The 19633-nt window shown below is 39.4% G+C and overlaps 1 protein-coding gene across 1 annotated transcript in view; it reads left to right on the top strand.

Moving 5' to 3' along the window:
* LOC114299252 (17.6 kDa class I heat shock protein) overlaps positions 1-16234 on the top strand; it is a 39340-nt gene extending 23106 nt beyond the window's left edge. Inside the window, exon 2 of the mRNA XM_082876317.1 lies at positions 15972-16234. Within this exon, the coding sequence (XP_082732443.1) occupies positions 15972-16234 (263 nt within the window). The remainder of the gene's footprint in view (positions 1-15971) is intronic.
* The last annotated feature ends 3399 nt before the right edge of the window (positions 16235-19633 follow it).

A 19633-nucleotide genomic window follows, 5' to 3' on the forward strand; every position in this document is an offset into this window, starting at 1 on the left:
CTCTACCTTCCCACTGGAGATCTTCTTTCAAAGGGATTCTACCTTGAAGTCACCCTTCTGCACTTCTAACACTCGGTTCACAAGTGTAGGTTGTGCAACTACAGAGAACAAAGTTGCAGACTCAACAGACTCGCCCAAATGCAAGTCAAATTCACCAAGGGCACCCAAAATCTCCCATTCTCGGATAGCTATACAAGCTACACTACTGATGGACTTCCTACTTAGGGCATCGGCCACAACATTGGCCTTTCCCGGATGATAGTGCAACTCGAAATCATAATCTTCTATGAACTCCATCCACCTTTTCTGCCTCAAATTCAAGTCCTTCTGTGTAAACAAATACTTCAGACTCTTATGATCAGAAAACACCTCAAAACTCTCACCATACAAATAGTGCCTCCAAATCTTCAAGGCAAAAATCACCGCTTCTAACTCTAAGTCATGAGTAGGGTAATTCCTCTCGTGTGTTTTCAACTATCGTGAGCCATAGGCTACTACTTTCCCCTCTTGTATCAGTACACAACCCAAACCCTCTCGTGAGGCATCACAATACACTAAATAGCCCAAACCCCTCTCTGGAATAATCAAGACTAGAGCGGTGGTAAGTCTAACTTTAAGTTCTTGGAACGACTTTTCACAAGTCTCACTCCATAGAATTTGACCTATTTATGCGTCAATCTGGTAAAAGGCGAAGCTAGTCTGGAGAAATCTTTCATAAATCGACGGTAATACCCGACCAATCCCAGAAAACTACGAATCTCAAAGGCATTCTTAGGCTGTGCCCAATCTTGCACTGCCTCAATTTTGGATGAATCTACAATCACCCTGTCCTCGGAAACCATATGGCTTAAAAACTTAACTTCTCTTAGCCAAAACTCGCATTTCCCTAACTTGGCATACAATTTATGGGCTCTAAACAACTCAAGCACCACTCACAAGTGTTCCTCGTGCTCCTCCTCAGAGGGTGAGTAAATCAGAATGTCATCCACAAAGACGACTACAAAACGGTCTAAGAACTCTCGGAAGATTCAGTTCATCAAGTCCATAAACATAGCTGAGGCATTGGTTAGCCCAAAAGGTATCACCAGAAACTCATAATGGCCATACTACGTACGGAATGCCGTCTTCGGGATATCCTCCTCCCTGACTCTTAGCTGATGGTAGCCCAATCTTAAATCTACCTTAGAGAAATAACGAGATCCTTTCAACTGGTCAAACAGATCATCTATACGAGGCATAGGATACTTTTTCTTAACCATAACCCGGTTCAATTTTCGATAATCAATACAAAGTCTCAAGGCCCCATCTTTCTTCTTAGCAAAGAGGGTCGATGCTCCCCAAGGCGAAGTACTAGGGCGAATAAAACCCTTATCTAGTAATTCCTGGAGTTGAACCTTTAACTCACTCAACTCAACTGGGGCAAAATGTTACAGTGCCTTAGAAATCGGTGCCGTGCCAGGCACTAAATCAATAGAGAACTCGATCTCTCAGTAGGGTGGTAAACTAATTAGATCCTCAGGAAAGACATCTGAGTACTCACAAACCACTCTTGGCAACTCAATCTAAACCTCATCACACTCACTACTCATAAAGCTAGCGAGAAGGTAACTAAGCTCATGCCGCCCACGCGGATCATACACCGGTGGTAAAACTCTACCTACTCGATCCCCCAAGAAATGAAAACAATCGCCGCTTAAGGTACATACAGTAACTCTCTGACGGTAGCAATCCATAACAGTCCGGTATGACGATAACCAGTCCATACCCAAAATAACATCATATCCATCAATACAAAAAAAAAGGAAACTGACAATTGATGACCTCTATATCACCGCCCCGACACCCCTATTTCAAAATAATCTCACTCCCAACAGGTGATACAACACATAAAAAAGATGCTAACTGTGCCAACTCCAACCCCAAAACTGATGCAAATACAGAAGATATAAAGGAATGGGATGCATCTGTATCAATTAACACATTAGCGACCGAGTTGCAAAACAAAAAGGTACCTCTCACAACAAACAGAGTTGGTACAAGATCTGGTGCTGTAACAACATACACGCGCCCTGTAGGTCTATGATCTACCTGCACACCTCTCGGAGCATAAGACTGTTACACTGGCTAAGCTGAAAAGGCTCCTTGATTGGCCTTCGAGGCCTGTACTGACTGAGCTAGATGGTGACTCTGTGTCTGCCTTGAACCAGACGCACCAGGTGTGCCACCCAACTATAGAAAAAACCTGTTCAAGTGCCCCGCTTGCCCACACTGATAACAAGTGAGCAACTGGCCTCTACCTTGACTCTGGCTATGAGAACAAGCCGAAGATGAAGCTCCTCACTGCCCTCCTCCCATCTGTGGGCAAGCTAGAGACTTGTGGCCCAACTGACCACATTTGTAACAAGTGTTGTCTCCCTGACCACCTCTCCCAGAATCTGAACTCGGCACTGGAAAGGTAGATCCCGAATGCGCTCCCTAAGACTGCTGAGGGTTAGAACCCCTCTGCCTCTTACTGTCCCCCTGACCATCCTGACTCCTCCTGAAGCCCTCATCCTCTCCTCCTCTGCATGCATAATAGTCTCCAGATAGGTTGCAGCCTCCACAAGGCGCCCATACTCCCTAATCATGGACCCGGCAACTCTGAACATGAGTCCAGTCCTCAGTTTCTTCTCGAACTCCAGACAGCGGCGTTTCTTAGTCGCCACAAACTCCGGTGCAAACCTAGACAAGCTAGTAAATGTGGCCTCAAACTCAGCCACTGGTGTATTCAACTGTTTGAGCTGAGAAAACCGATCCCTCAGCTTCTCCCTCACTGTAGTAGGCAAGTACTTATCCTGGAAAGCTTTAACAAAAGCCTCCTAAGTCCCTCCAATGCGATCCCGTGCATACTTCCACCACTGAACGGCGTCTCTTTTTAGCTGGAAGGACGCCAAGGTCACCCTCAAACCTCGGTCTTCGATGCCTAGCATCTCGAATGTCTTCGTCATCTATTCCAGCCACTCATCAGCCTTTAGTGGCCCCTTAGGGTCACCTAAAAACTTATCCAGATTTGACCGGAAGGACTCCCTCTTTAGAAAAGAAGGCCTTGCTTTAGCTACATGGGCTTAGACTTGATTCTCAGCCCTGAGAATGTCTATAGATTCCCTCAATGCTCCGGCCATTTCATGGGCTAAGCCGCCCATGGCCTATTGACCTACTGGCTTGGCCACGTTGGCCTGACCCACTCCTTCCTCCTCCACCAAAATCTCATCCGATATAGGCATATCATGCCTCCTAGGCCTACCACGCCTACCGCCACGACCTTTTCCTGACATCTTAATGAAGGTAACAAAAAGATTAGCACATTTACAAATGTGCCGAATCTATCTCACTCGCATCCTAATACGATAGACAACTGTAATTCACTCCACATAAGCACATAAGCACATAAACACGTACGAATTTCATTTCCGGATAATGACTGTCCCATGGTGTTGCTAGAGTTCCAATTAGAACGGTAGTGATCAAGTGTCTTTCCAACAGGGCTCCCAGAAACCCATAGACCCAATCAACATGCTAGAAACAAAATCTCATACCCATATAGTCACGTAAACACATCATCATATAAGCACATAGCATTATACTTAAGTCTCTAACAAGAGAGACAAACCCATTATGGTACTAACCACTTCCCACATACCCAACGTATTCAAACCCGGCACGCTCTGATACCAAGTTGTAACGCCCTCAAAATAGTATATAAATCAATCATTCACAAGATCTATAGACATAACAGGAATGTTATATTTTCATTCATCAGAGTTAATATTACAAGAGATATCACATGCCTTACATTTTCATAAATGTTTATATTGAAACTATAACATGTAATTCTAACTGAGAACAACAAAATAAATGCCCTAGGGGCTTACATCTTTCCAAGACTTCGCATGGTTACAACAAAAGAAGAGTCTAGTCTCTATACAAGTAAAACCCTCGGCTTGAATAAACATTTCACACAAAGACGAAACAACAAAAGTGGAGCCTTTAGCCCTAAGCTTCCTAAGCTTCCCAAACAACAAGAAGTCTCGCTTGAGCGAAGAAACAATTTCACAAGGCTCACTTGAGCACAAGATGCCTCGCTCGGGCGAAGCAATCCACCTTTCCAGAAAAGCTGCGTTTGGGAAAGACATGAGGACTCTCAATCCTTGCTCGAGCGTAAGAACCCTCGCTCGAACTATGAAACAGATTATACAAGGCTCACTCAAGCACAAGAAGCCTCGCTCGAGCGAAGAAGCCAAAATCTGGGGAACAACATTCTAGACCAACTAACAACCAACATGTTCCAAACATGCCCAACATAATCCAAAACTCAAATACAAAGAGTCAAAAGAGAATAACAAGACAAGGATACGATATTCAACCACGGAACCCAAGTTCGGGACACAAAGAAGGTTGGGGCAAAACCGGGATCGCTATCCATTGGTTTCATTTTAAACAAATAGAGTTCAAAAATTAATCCACGTAATTGAAATATTAATATAATTTATAAAACATAACTTGTATAAAATAAATTATGGTAAGTCAAAACATACGTAAAATATATTATGGTGACTCAAAGTATGATATAACTCACCTTAATATTGAGTCTATTTCCCTCATATTTTTGCTGTATTCTTTTCTCTCTCTCTCTCTCTTTTCCGTTCGATCCCTTACTATTTTCATAGCCCCCTCCTACCCTTATATACACATTCCTTAGTGCTGACTCACCCCATCATGATGACCCCATAATTGATGACTCACCTCCCCTATTTGCTTAGATGGCACAGATGGCCCAATTCTATCTCTCTAGGACAATTGCCAAATCTTCGCCCATTAATTGTTGATTTACTTAATCTCCAGGGAAATCTCCTTCATCATATATTTGATAAAGGCAAATTAATTTACGTATAGCTTTTTATTATTATTATTTTGCCTTAATTTTACATTGACTCTAGTTAATAAATTAAATTATACTTTATAGCATACCATCATAATATTAATTATTTTGTTTTACTATTATAGATTATTATTATTCTTATTAATAATTGTGGTTAGTTGTGTATTAATTAAATATTTAGAGTGTTACATTTTTCATGAGATTCATTAGGTTTTGACCATGTCTTTGATTGTATCTTTCATATTTAGCCTTAGTTAGCTTTGCTTCCATTAATTGCCGTCTCTTTGCTTCACTAATCATCATTTAAATACCCTTGGGATGTTTGATGATTTGTGAAGCAAACTTACTCTCTCCTTGAGAAATTTTCATGACAGGAGAGAGAAGGAAAGATGAATATCCTTTGAAACCCTTTGTCTTGCTCTGTTTCAGTCTTGTTGCAGCAGGTGTTTCTCTAGCAATAGTGGCTGGCCGGCTGTAGACACCCCATTTTTGACCGTCCTCAAGACTAGGACGTCACCATTTGAACACTCGGTGATCATCCATGTTCGTGTTCGTCTTGAGTTCTCGGAGGTCTCGGCCACGCGCCTTGCATCAAGACCTCTCGACTTGCCTGTTTTGTGTTTGGTTTTGCACCAAACACTTGTGTTTTGCTTTTGAGGAGCAGGTAATGACTTGTTGGCCATCCCCACATCTCACCGGCCATGGCCATTGTTTTGTTGCCATCAGCCAAATGTTTGGTCGGTTGGCACTCTGTTTGGTCGGTCGGCACTCTGTTTGGTCGGTCGACCATTTATTTGGTCAATTTGGTATTTTTGGCTAGCCGACCACTGTGCATCTGCTTTTGGCAGATATTTTGTGCCAGCTGTGCTAGCTGGCACCCACTTTGTACCCCCTCCATACACGTGTATGGAGGGATTTCAATCTTGCTTAGCTTGTTTTGTAAGCTTGGCAAGAGTGATCCTCTATAAAGGGAGACCTTTTCCTCCCTCCTCAAGGGTTAGAGGGTTGAGTTCCAGAGCTTTGGATTAGGGTTAGCATAGTTGTATCTATTCTATCTTTATCTCTCCCTTTCTTCCATATTGTGTGTGTATTAAGATGTTTTGTTCATAGTTTTGCACACAAACACCTAGAGTTACACTTTCTTTCAGCTACTGAGGTACTAAGGAGTGATTTTCAGAGTTTTTGAGTGGATTCAAGCTTAAGGAAGCAGCTGGAGCTCAGTTCTTGAAAGGGGTCTTCAAGGGTAAGAATTTTGCCCTTTATTCCCCATTTTTGTATAGGCTTTTAGCCATCCTTGCATCTGTTTTTAAGCTTAACTTATAACATATAAAAGTTCTGATTTTAAGTGCTTAAAATAGTTGTTTGAGGTTGTTTTGGTGTTTGGGGTTGTTTGACCCCTCTTAGGCCTTGTTTGGCCCCTTTTTTTGTGCTATTTTGGTGAGCTCCGGGACCACCTTGTTTGGGCCTCCTCACCAATGGTGCTTTGAGGTCCTAAGAAGGAGAGGGTCATCCCCTCTCCTTGTTGTCTTTAAAAGTTGCCATTTTAGCTTCATGTGTGAGAACCATTATTGAGTTCATGTTGGCCATGTCTTAGCTAGTATTTGTGCTTATTTTGCCATGATATAGCACTGTTTTAAGTTGGTTTAGACACACCATGCTTGCTTTGCATACTTGTCTTGTAATGCCATGAATTGCCTTAACAAGCTTTGTGCTTTGAGCCTTGTTTCTAGCATGTATTTGGCCTAGTTTTGTGAAGCTTTTATGCATGTCTTAGTATGCTTAAGGTCTGTTTGGAGTTGTTTTGGCCATCCATGACATCCTTTGTATAGCCACCTTGCATTTTGGCTTGTTAGCCTTGGGTGTGTAAGTGTTGAGCATGCATTACTTGGCTTGTTTCAATGGTTTGACACCACTTATAGCATCATTTCAGTCCTTGTGACATGCTTGTATGCTTGCACTTGATGCTCCTTTAATGCTTTAAAAGGTTGGTGTTTCATGCTCCATGTTTGAACCCTTTTGCATGCCTTTAGACTTAGCCCATTTAGATGCCATCTAGGTGTGCCTTTGACCTTGTTTTGGTTTTCTTTGGGGTGGTTTTGAGTCCCCATGGCCCTTTGGGACTTGCTTCATATAGCCATGGTTTAAGCCCCTTGGCTTGCCTTGAGTTTTGGACATAGTTGCATGCCTTGTTTGTCTTGTTTAGTTGGTTTGGCACCATCCTTAACATGATTTTCAGAGCTTGCTATGCTTGCCATATGCCCATGTTTGTCCCTTTTAAATGTTCTTAAAAGTTGCTTCTTTATGCTTAAGTCTTGAACCATGTATCTATGCATGCTTGTATGTACATTTGCCTTCATGTGCTTAGCACATTAGCCACTATTTTGGGCTTGAAAGTTGTTCTTTGATGCATAAGTGTTGGACCTTGCGTGCATGAATGTTTGTGTGTACATTCGCCTTGCATGTTGTCACACACTTGACCCCTTTGTATGTTGTTGTATGCTTAGGTGGCAGTGCATTGGGCATGCATTTCTTTTGCTTTGGTTGCTTAACATGTCACATGTCTTGCATGTTTGTTTGTTGGCATTACATTTTGCATGCTTGTTAGCTTGCATACTTGTTACATGTTTGCATACTTGCCTCCATGTTCATGTTGCATACTAGCCTATATGCTTAGGTTGCATTTGGCATGCATGCCTTGCCTCTTGAATCGATTATGATAGAGGTTGGGTCCATTTGTTTGTTTGGTTTGCATTACTTTTGACATCAAAATGCATACTTGGCCTCTTTCGCCATCACACATTGAAATGCGCGATTGGTGGCCCGAGGGTCGAGGATCATCCTCCTTTGAGTCATGAACATGATAAGTAGGGTGTTGGTGCACACATTTGCTTGAAATGCATTGCCATGCCATGTTTGCCCTCTGTTGCTGTCAAAATAGGATTCTGCAGGCATACATGGTCGGCCGACCATCTCTATTGCCGACCGACCAAACATTTGAGGCCGAGAGCCATATCAGTGGTCGATGACCCTTCTACCATGGTCGGTGATGTTTCCCTTGGTCGGTGATGCTCCACAGTGTTCAGAAAGTGTTCCTTGGGACTTATGCAATTTTCAGAAGAGCAGAGCAGGGTAAACAAAGACAGCTTGTGCATGGTGACGGATTTCCGAGCAAACCCAAGCACACATGCATTGGACCCTCTTCCCGAGGCTGTTTTATTGCTTTCTTAGCTTAGTTAATTTGCTTAACTAGTTAAGTGGTCTGTAATAATTAATTAGCTTGTAGGTTAATTAATTTGTATTATTCTTTTGGTCCCTCCGAGCGAGGGCGAATGTGTAATAAGTGTGGGTGTGTGTGTGCATGTCTTCCAACCCCCATGTCTTTCTCTTTTTTACTTACCTGCTTTTGATGGTTAGTACTAGGGCATATTTAATTTAGCATACCTTCTGCTATGCATGCGTGCATTCATTCATCAGTATTGCATGCACCGGGCTCGGCGCATCATGCTAATTGCATAGTATTTCAAATCTAACTTGAATACATGTTACTTGTTGCATTTCACATGCTATCCTAGGATTAGTCGAGCCTATTCTAGATTGCATTTTGCCTGTGATGCATTAGCCATTTAACATGGACTTGGATCATACGTTTGATTGCTAACATGTTCTTTGTTTTGGCTCGGAGTACGCTATAAGTATTTATGCTTTAGCATCTCGCATGAGTGTGAATGTTAACATGACAGCATGCTTACCATGTGGCTGTGTGCTTATGTGATATTACTACCTGAATGCTTGTGGGTGAAGGTTGGATTGCTTGAGTTGGGACAACTCGTTGAAAACCGTATTTTAGCCTACTTGCGAGTAGCAAATTCCAAACCATTTTCCAAACAAACGGATATGCAATGCTTTGTTCCAAATTAGGCGATCTAGTCTATACTTTTGTGTTGTACGCATCATATAGTAAGATTATCTAATTAATCAGAATAAGAACGCATAACGTTTTCAAAATTAGATATCATGGTTAGTAGAGGCCGATCTTCGGATCAGGCCAGCGGTGGTGCTCATAGCTGACCTTCCCCAATCGTACCCAAGTTCCCAAGCCGAGGCAACTTTGGTAATGACGGACAGGTGGCCTTAGGCAAACGAGTCAGGGTTTCCTAAATTCCCCATAAAAAATATTTAGGTGGCAACTCTATATCTGGCAAAGTAGTCCATGTTTGGCACTTTTTTCTAAAAATCTGTTTTCTCAAAATGATTTGCCGGATTTGGACTCTTTGGTTCAGATTTAGAACCGTAACAATTTGAGTCCTGAACTGTAGTGAACCCAAACGAACGAAACAGGATTTCCCTCCCGGGGCGTTTGCGAAGATGTCTACACCGGCCACCACCTTGGACGGCCAACCATTTCTCAAGGCCGGCCGACCACTCTTTTTGTACAGTAGTGGGTGCTTTTTCAGTGAAACCAGAGCACATCCTGAGGCTTGAAACAGAGTGATTTTCTAACTATGAATAGAAATAACTTCCAGCAATGAACATATGGGGTTTCCGGAGGATGTTCTCACCTTTAACCGCTTGACTTCAATCCCTTAATTCACCTCCTTTGAGTTGTATTTTGTAAATAATTAGTTAGCTAATTCACTTATATTTGTAATTAATTAGTTACTTTGCTTTCATTCGAATTTGTAATAGCTAGGTAATTTAGTTAATTTATTTTGGTGTTGTAATAATTAGTTAATTAGGATATTCATTCAGACCCTCTTGTGCGAGAGAAAATTTGTAACTCTTGTAATATTGTGTATGTTACGACCCAAACCTAGTACCCAAGATTCTGCGTCACAACAAAATAATAAAAATAAAATATTTCTAAAATTACTGTATTAGTAGCGCAAGCGAATAATTTATAAACAAATTAAAGTAAAATAAATGGGTACCAAAAGTTTATTAAAAAGAAACAAAATTTGGGCTCTTTATTTTATTAAAAAAGTCCAATCAGAAATACAGATAGCAAATAAATAAAACGAAAAAAGAAAGAAAGAAAACACTGCAATTTATCCCCTATCTTGATCCTACTAAATCTCGTCACCTGAAAGGGGTAGCAGCTATAAGCACATAGCAAAGTGAGAAACATTATACTGTGAGTATAGGGGTACAAAATAGCCATGGATAGTTATTTAAGTTGAAACATTAACATAATTTAAGTTGAATAAACAAATTAATTAAGTGATTTTATTGAATTAAATTTAAAATTTTTTGAGTGTTACAGTGTGTGTGTGTCAATTTCCGACCACACTACCAATCAAGCACTCAGCTGGAGAACAATGGCAGAATAGATTAAGCCCAAACAACCTGTCACAAAAAGAAGAGATTCCGGCGGTAGTTCGTCCACCCGGGGGGCACTCCGACGATCAAGTCAGTTATATCTCAATGATAGCAAAAGTGTTTAACTCACTATTCAGAGCATAAAAAGCATACCTTAGACCTATGGGGGTGCCTCTCTTTTATAGCCAACACTTACCTAATCCCAATAGAAGCCTAGCTTTAATGGACTTAGGATTACTGCTAATCTTGGACTCCCAGTAGGATTGGGATAAACTCTCTAAGAGTCTTATCTTTATCCAAACTGAAGTCCTCTCCTATTCTAGGACTCTTGTCCCTTATCCGCTTATCCAGGATTCTGGTTTCTTCGCAGATAACCTCAGCCTAGCCGAGATCATCTCGGTGTCATGGCCAAGACACGTGACACCTCGGCCACGTGTTGTCATTCAAAAATTATGTCCCCACAACTGCCCCTAGGTTCTATTACCTCGGCATCTTGAGGTGATGGAACCTATATCATTCCTTTCATTTAGCACATTGGCTAAGTTCGCTTTATCCTTCATTACCAAGGTCATCATTCGTCGGCTCAAATATGACCAAGACTTAGTCTGTTTTCATCAATGCCTTAGAACCAAAAAACCAAGTTTTGTTCAAGTTTCACAACCGAGATCGTCCTCCTAGCCGAGGTCCTGCTCCATTAAATTAAGAACTCCAAGAGTTTCATCATGCGTATGAGCTGTCACGCACAGCAACTCAATCATTTTTGCCACGCGTCTTTCCCCTACTGAGCCGTGCTTGACACACGCCATTAAGTCGTATCGCACTTGCGTGCGCCGTCTGACAAACACGTCGTCATTTCGTGTATTTGATCAAAATCACTTCTCTCTCTCCGTCTTTTCACTTTTGCATCTTCGTCTTCGTGCAAGCTTTCTCTCTCTAACTTTCTCTAATCCTCCTCCTATTGCTTCAAGCTCTAAAGCTCTCTACAATCACTGCCGTTCACTTCCTCCGGTGGGGTTTTTGCTTATCCTTTCTGTTTGCTGCCATCATCTGACTCTGGCGTACTCAACACCGGCTTCATTTTTCTTCGGTGAGTCACTATTTCCTCCTTTATCAGTCTGTGTTTTTCTTTGTACCTTATACTTTTTTCTTACTTTTTGAAACAATGTAAGCTTTAATTTGGCTAACGTGCCATTTTTGTAATCTAAACAATCATTCTTCAATGTCAGGCCGAGGTACCTTCTTTCCTTATTTGAATGCACATACAACTTTTTTCCCTTTCAAGTGCTTTGAATGTTTGTCTTCTTTTTACTCTTGCATGATTCTATACTTAGAAAAATTTGCATGTCTTCAATGTACACCTTAACTGTGCAACCTCCTCGGGGTGGAATACCTCGGTTAAACCACTATCGGTTTATTTCGACAAGTACATAGGTACTTCTTTTCAATACAACCTTAGCTTAACTTGTAAATTTTTTTAAAAATTTCAACAAGTGTTTAAACCAATCTTCCTTTAACATAACCTCGGATTCACTTCAACTTGTAAATTTTTCATAAAATTTCAACAAGTGTTAAACATGACCTCAGTTTAACTTCAACTTGTAAATTTTTCTTAAATTTCAACAAGTGTTAAGCATGACCTTGGCTTGAAAATTCCAACTCCCAATCATCATTCTCCAGCCCTCTAATGTGAACTTAATTAAGCATATGGCTCTGACCTCGTTGCCGAAGTCTATATTTAAACAGAGACTAGCCGATGTTCTCAACCTTGGTTCTTCTGTTAATCTTACCCAAGTGCACTTAGTTTCAATCTGTGTTTGACTCTGCCGATATGTCAAGTCCTAGTCAATTCAACTTAGTTCAACTCTATTATATGCAAGTAGAAACTCTGCCATATAATAGGTCTAAGTTATTCGTCATGTTTCAATCAGAAACATCGTCAACTTAGTTCAACACTATTATATGCCATATAATAAGTCTGAATTATTTGTCATGTTTCAATCAGAAACATCGTCATAGGACCGGTCGGTCCTATCGCATAGGTTTCAAATTCACAAAAGTCAAACTAGCACTTTATTATTACTTTAGCCAGTATGCCCTATTGCCGACAACCGAGATGATTCTATTTGGGCCAAGTTTGGCCTCCCTATTATCCTTCTTATTGTTGACAACCTTTCTCGGGATGAGGTCCCTAACCTTGAACTCTCTTGAGCTAACCTTCTTATTGTAAGCCCTAGCAAGTTTTTGCTAGTATGCCCCCAGCCGAATTGTTGTTCTCTCGCACGTTGTAGGTGGATTTTAACAACATTTTCACGCTTTGTTACATAGGCTTCAGCTTCCTTTTGCATGTAAGGCCAAAAGAATCCTTGCGATATTGCTCTATGGACAAGGGATCTGCCCCCTGCATGGCTTCCACCTACTCCTTTGTGGACTTTATATAAAAAGTCTTTAACTTAGGCTGAGTTTTTCTTTTCCCGGACTTAATCATCTAGGCTGAGATCTTGTCTTTTGGAATTTGGGATCTGCTCACTTTAAGCTGAGCTCTTCTCTTCTCAGACCTAATCATCTAGGCTAAGATCTTGTCTTTTGGAATCTTGGATCTGCCCACTCAGGCTGAGCTCTTCTCTTCTCAGACCTAATCATCTAGGCCGAGATTGTGTCTTCTGGGATTCTCTATGCCCGACCTCCCGCGAAGGCCGGTGAGAATGTCCCTTGGTCTTGCCATGCTGAGGGACTGCAGGAACCGTTTTCTGCCCCCATTTCTGGGCACCTTTCTTGGCCGCTAGAATCGGCGTATCTTGTAGCAGGAACGGTGGCTGCATGACGTTGTTCTGCATCATGAAATTGACGACTGTTTGCAGGTCCGCCAATTTGTCCGCCATTCCCTTCATCTCGTCGTCCCTCTGCAGGCATCTATCTTTCCATACCTGGAGGTCGTCCTCGTTATAATACCCGCTCCGGTCCGATTTCTTCGGTACACCGCCCTCCTAGCCGACGTCCTTTCCTCCGTGATTCTTATCACGAGTTTCTTTGTTGCAGTTGTCTTCTTCGACGTCAAGGTCAATATGTTTCTCATTCTCAGTAGGGGTGTCGTCCCCAACCGTCTCTTTCTGTTCGTTGTTGGCCATCTATTCTCCTTTCTTTCCCATAGACGGCGTCAAATTGTGTGTGTTAATTTCCGACCACACTGCCAATCAAGCACTCAGCTGGAGAACACTAGCAGAATAAATTAAGCCTGAACGACCTGTCACAAAAAGAAGAGATTCCGGTGGTGGTTTGTCCACCCGGAAGCACTCCGACGATCAAGTCAGTTATCTTTCAAAGATAGCAAAAGCACTTAACTCACTATTTAGAGTATAAAAAGCATGTCTTAGACCCATGGGAGTACCTCCCTTTTATAGCCAACACTTACCTAATCCCAATAGAAGCTTAGCTTCAATGGACTTAGGATTACTGCTAATCTTGGACTCCCAGAAGGATTGGGATAAACTCTCTAAGAGTCTTATCTTTATCCAAGCTGAAGTCCTCTCCAATTTTAGGACTCTTGTCCCTTATCCGCTTATTCCGGATTTCAATTTCTTCACAGATAACCTCGGCCTAGCCGAGATCATCTCGGTGTCATGACCAAGACACGTGACACCTCGGCTGACACTTCGGTGTCACCTCAGCCACGTGTTGTCAATCAAAAATTATGTCCCCACACAGTGTATGTTTTTCAATCCTCATTTCTTTTTCCTTTTTATTTACATGCTTACCGTGGTAGCATCATATTTTTCGTTTCATATCATTACCATGTGTTGTATCCATTTTTGCATGCATCGAGTTCGGTTCATCATTCTAACATTGTTGTCATTTCCTACTTACATGAATACGTGCATCACTGCCTACTTTGAGTTGATCCGTATGGCATGTTAAATAAACCAAACTTAATAGTTGCATTTTGTATGTGTTGCATTAGTCACTTGCATGTTAGAGTATGCATTTTTTCTAATTATTTTCTTCTCTTTAACTTGTCTCGGTTGAGTACTAGGTGAACATTTTTTACTTTAGCATATTGCATGTGTGTTTGTATTGCCATATCAAACATACTACCATGAGGCTAAGTGATTATTTGATATACCTCTTTGAATGTCTGTGAATGAAGGCTATTTCGTTTAATTTGTAATGATTTTGGATTAATGTACATACGAGCTCGCTTTTTTAAATAGCACATATTTAAAATTCTTTTCAAACAAATATGAAATCAAAGCATTCCAAAGTAGGTGACGTAGTCTATACTTGTGTGCATCACATAGTAAGTTAGTATAACAATCAGAATAAGAGCATATAATATACATAAAAAATCACATCATGATTAGTAGAGGCAGATCTTTGATTTGGTGAGGGGGGTGCTCAATTCATGCCTTTCCCTTCTCATACCTAAATTCTTGAGCCAAGACACTTTGGTTATGACGGACAAGTGGTCTTTGGCACAAGTTACAGGTTTCCTAAATTTTTCAAAAATATTTAGGTGGCGACTCTGAAATTTGGCAATGCAGTCCATTTCTGGCATCTCTGATGATAAATGGATTTTCTAAAGAATTGTCGGATTTAGAATCTCATTTGTGCTTTTTTGTTACACATTACACTTGTGAAATTAGATTCAGAATCACGAAAATTCAAATTATAGAACTATCGTATCCGAGGAGACTAAACCACTGCAAAGAACATGAAAAACCAGCTATACATGTGCAAATGTTGACTGGCGCGAAACCGATAACGCCCACATCTTCCGCACCGATCTTCCTGGTTTGCTTATGTCTCTGCTCCCTTTTTTTATTTTTTTTATTTTTTAGGGGTTCTCTTTCTATCTCCGCAATAACAAAATAATATTAATAATAATAATAATAATGGACACTCAAATTTTATTTAAAATTTTATTCAGAAATTTTAATGATTTATATTCATTTTATACATGAATTTCACGTTACAAGGATTTTTATATAAAAACTTGGAATAAATTTCTGAGTTCACAAGACTTTCTTAACAAAATAATTTTTTTGAACACTGGCGAGACATTACTCTATTTCAATTTTAATAAGACTTTTTTAGGAACACCTCAAATGAGCTACTTATTAATTTATTGACTTATTCTTATTATATTGCCTCTCTAATTTTTTCATGTCTTTTTATAATAATCAAAAAAGTAAAAAAAAAATAAGTTATACTCAGAACAACCTTAATATAATGTATTGTTAAGTATTAAATTATTTATTAAGAGTTGTTTTTTTAAATTTTTTTTTACATGACTTAAGATTTAATAGTTAAATCATAGGTTTAATTTAAGGTTTTCGATATTAGAATTTTATAAAGTAAAGTATATGTAATATTTTTATAATAGTTAAAATCACCCAATATTTTTATAGAGTAGAGAAATTTTCAATTATTTATATTGGTAAATTTATTAATCAGTAATAAATTTATCAATAGAACATAATGGATAATACATTCAAAAAAAAATAAGACCTATATATAATTTACTAAAAAAAAGAGGTTAGTGTCACTGCACGGTGTCTCTTGTCTTTTTTAAAATCTCATAGTTTGGGCCATAAAATTGGGCGCAAGTTAGACAGCAAGGTTCCATGAAAGAGAAGGAAGCGGCGACCATAGGTTGCGGAATAGGGTTATGCGCAATTGTATCACCAGGGTGTATGTTTGTTCAGTCGGTGTTGGCTAAACTAAGCCGGTTGTGTAATTACAGGGGTGCGGAAAGACGAAGTGAAGGTGCAGGTGGAAGACGGCAACATATTACAGATAAGCGGCGAGCGGAGTAAGGAGATGGACTCCGATGACGACATCTGGCACCGTGTTGAGTGGCGGCTCGGAAACTTCCTGAGGCGGTTCCGGCTGCCGGAGAATTTCAAGGTGGACGAAATCAAGTGTGGGCTCAAGGATGGAGTGTTGACGGTGACGGTGCCGAAGGAGGAGAGGGAGAAGAAGGGCAAATTGATAGATGTAGCTTAGCATTTTTAGCTCTTTTATGAGTGTGAAATGTGAATACTAATGACTGCTTCGCAAGGGCGTAGAGTGTTGTAAAATATGGTGTTTTCTGTTGAATGCTATAATTTGCTTTTGGAACGTGCCTTCTAAAATTTCACTTTTGTTTTTTGATTGATTTTTTAAAATTAAACTTTATTTTTTTTTAATAAATTTTGTTTAATATTTTAAGTAATTTTATTTTTATTTTTTAGGTGCATCTGATGTAGATGCATTTATAATGAAATAATGTTTATGAATAAATTTGAAAAAAAAAAAGTTCACTATAGACTAAAAAAAAATTTAGTTTTTTTGTTATTTATTTTTCATTTTTTGCATTTTTAATGAATTTTTTACATCACGCGTGGAGTTGATGTGTTGGTGATGTGGTAAATTCTATTAATTTTTTAGATGTAAGTTAGTCTGGGAGTAAAGTGGGCGAGATTGCAAACATGAAGGACCAAAGTGTGGAGGATTGCAAATATAAAAGGACAAAGTAGGAAGGATTGCAAATATGAAAGGCCTAAGCGGGAAAAATCAAACTTAAAGGGTCAAAGTGAGAAGAATTGCAAACATGAAGGGTTAAAGTGGAAAAAATCAAGCTTAAAGGGCCAAAGTGAAAAATGGATGAAACTTTAGGGGGGCAAAATGTAATTTATCCATGTTTTATTATGTGTAATCCAATAATAGAGAATCTTCATGAAACAAGGGTGTACAAATATTATATTTTTTTAAGTATATTTTGATTATGTGTATTTAAAAATTAAAAAAAAATGGTAAAATATTTTTAAAAAATGTAGAAAATTAAAAAAAATTAATTTTTAAAAATTAGTCTAAATCAAACAATTTTATAATATCTTTCTCTAGATAAAATTTAAAAAATATTTTTTTTCTTTTTCTTATATTAATTGTGATGTGAATGAAAAAATGTGATGATATAAAACCTCTTGCTTAGCCCCCAGCTCTGACCAAAGGCATTCGGTTCAAAATTTTAAATTTGAATGTCTTTTGTTCAAAAGTCTAAATGCTACTTTATTATGTCCATGAGGATAAAACAGTGCAGAATGACCAAAATACCTATTACCATTACGTATTCTTACAAATTTATCTGTTGAATCCATTGCCCAAACCCAACCGTCTAGAAACCACCAACATCCACTACCATTCTCACGCTAGTGTAAGTCAACGTTGAAGTGATCGACGCCATAAGAGTGGAGAGAGAGAGAGAGAGAGAGAGACCTTTAGGGTTTGCTTCATAATTAGAGACCTCTAGAGGTTTCATCTGTTACCGGCAATGAAAACCGTTCCACTACTACCATTGCCACTATCTCCTTTCGCCGCAGACCGCTATCTTTCTCTCTCTATATCTCTTTCTCATCTTTGCGTCTCTCATCCGTCGTTGAGAGTCCGTCGTTGCTCATTCGCCGTCATTTGCTGCTCCAGCTACAAGATTCAAATCCATCACCACCGCCGAATCTAGATCTGCCGCTAAATCCAAACCTACTACCGCCGTGAGATCCAGAGCCATCATCGTTGGCGACCACGACTCTTCGACAACGAGAGTCGAGCTTTGATCTAGAATATGTAGTCATGGCGGTCAAAGCTCCGACCTCGCCAATACAGATTTGACCTCGCCAACTCTCTCTCTTTCCTCTTGGTGAATTCGATCATGGTCGTTCGATCGTCAAAGTAGTCATTGCTAATACCATTGGCCAAAATATCAATATTTTGTTGCCTAATGAAGTTTAGTAGTTCTGCAACTAATATGAGTTATTAACGCTCTTGTTGAGTGATTTTTGTTATTTGTAATCAAAATTCATGATCATTTCAAAAAATAGGTTTTCGATCAATTTTATTTTTATTTTTTTGGGTGTTGTTTGATTTCACTCCACTTGTTCGAAACCCCTAGAATACTTCAATCAACCCACTAGTTTAGAGGATTAGGTGGTTTGGTGTATAGGAAAACTCCTAACTTGCCAAGGGCTATTTGGTTGAAATTTTTTCCCCTAGCTGACCTATGCACAAGCACAACCCTACTTTGTATCTAAAGAGCTCAATCTATCTCTCTCTATTCCGTTTGTATCTGATTTGTTTGATTTGTTAGGGTTGTTTGTATTTGTTGTAGACTTGATATGTTTAAATCAAATAATAGATGATGAATTAATAAATGTTATTGTTATGGAAATTTCAACAGATTAGGAGAAAGAAGAAGAGAGAAAAAGAGAAAAAGATTTGAACAGATAGTGGCTTAGTGCATTTCAATATGTCACTCTCTCATCTCTCTCTCTATTTGAGAATTTGATTTCAACAAATAAAAAAAAATTGAATAGATTAGTCTCTCTTTGTGTACGTATCACAATTTAAACACATAATAAAATTTGGTTTGGCTTGGTATTTCAACAGATAAGGGAAAAAATTGAACAGATAGGAAAAAAATTTGAATAGATAGAAAAAATTTGAACAGATAGGGAAAAAAATTTGAACAGATAGTCAACGAAAGTCAACAGATAAATTAATGAATAAAATTAGAAACAAAATGTCATCCAAAACTAACAAAAGAACTTCTCACCAAACTATTTTGGAAAATTCTATTTCTACGCACCTACTTACCTCTATACACATCATTTCTCGGTATACACACTTAGTAATTTGATTATTAAGTTGTGTTCTCATTCCACACACAAGTTATTACAATCATAGCCTTAACTCATATCTTGTACGCACACCACCTCAACTTTCTTTTCACACACTCAACCTTCTTTCCATGCATTCAACCCTCCTCCAAAGCCCTCTTCAAACTTCCACTACCTTCACTGCCGCCACCTCGTGTTTGGTTACGAATCCTTTTCAACTCTGCTACCACCTCCCTCACATCAAATTGATCATCCTTATCCGCTACATGTTTGGGTGATTGATCGAAGAGAGAATGAGGATATCGTTGCAGAAAAAGGATGGAAAAGAGAATGGAGGTATTTGCGAGTATATTTGATTGTGACACAAACTGGAAAATTCTTGTATTCCTTTTGAATCTAGAATTTCTTCAAATGACATATTTTTGTTGCTTATCACTACCCTTTTCTTCCAACCAGGCAGCAGGTATTCCAAAAAAACTTGCCCCAATCATTGGCATAGCTGTTAATCATCATTGCAAGAACCGTTCCCTCGAGGGTCTTCAGACTAATCTGCAGAGGCTGAAGACATACAAGGCCAAGTTGGTTGTCTTCCCAAGACGTGCTCATAATTACCAAAGTAATTGATAAAATAGCTAACAAACACATGAATACAAAAATCGAACACAACATTGCTATTCGATTTAGGCCGAGTTGACAAATCAATAGGTGAGAGATTTGATTGTGAGATAAAAAACATACGAATTGCTTTTTGGGA

This window comes from Camellia sinensis, chromosome 6, assembly GCF_055761805.1.
Source record: "Camellia sinensis isolate YWXY chromosome 6, ASM5576180v1, whole genome shotgun sequence".
NCBI lineage: Eukaryota > Viridiplantae > Streptophyta > Magnoliopsida > Ericales > Theaceae > Camellia > Camellia sinensis.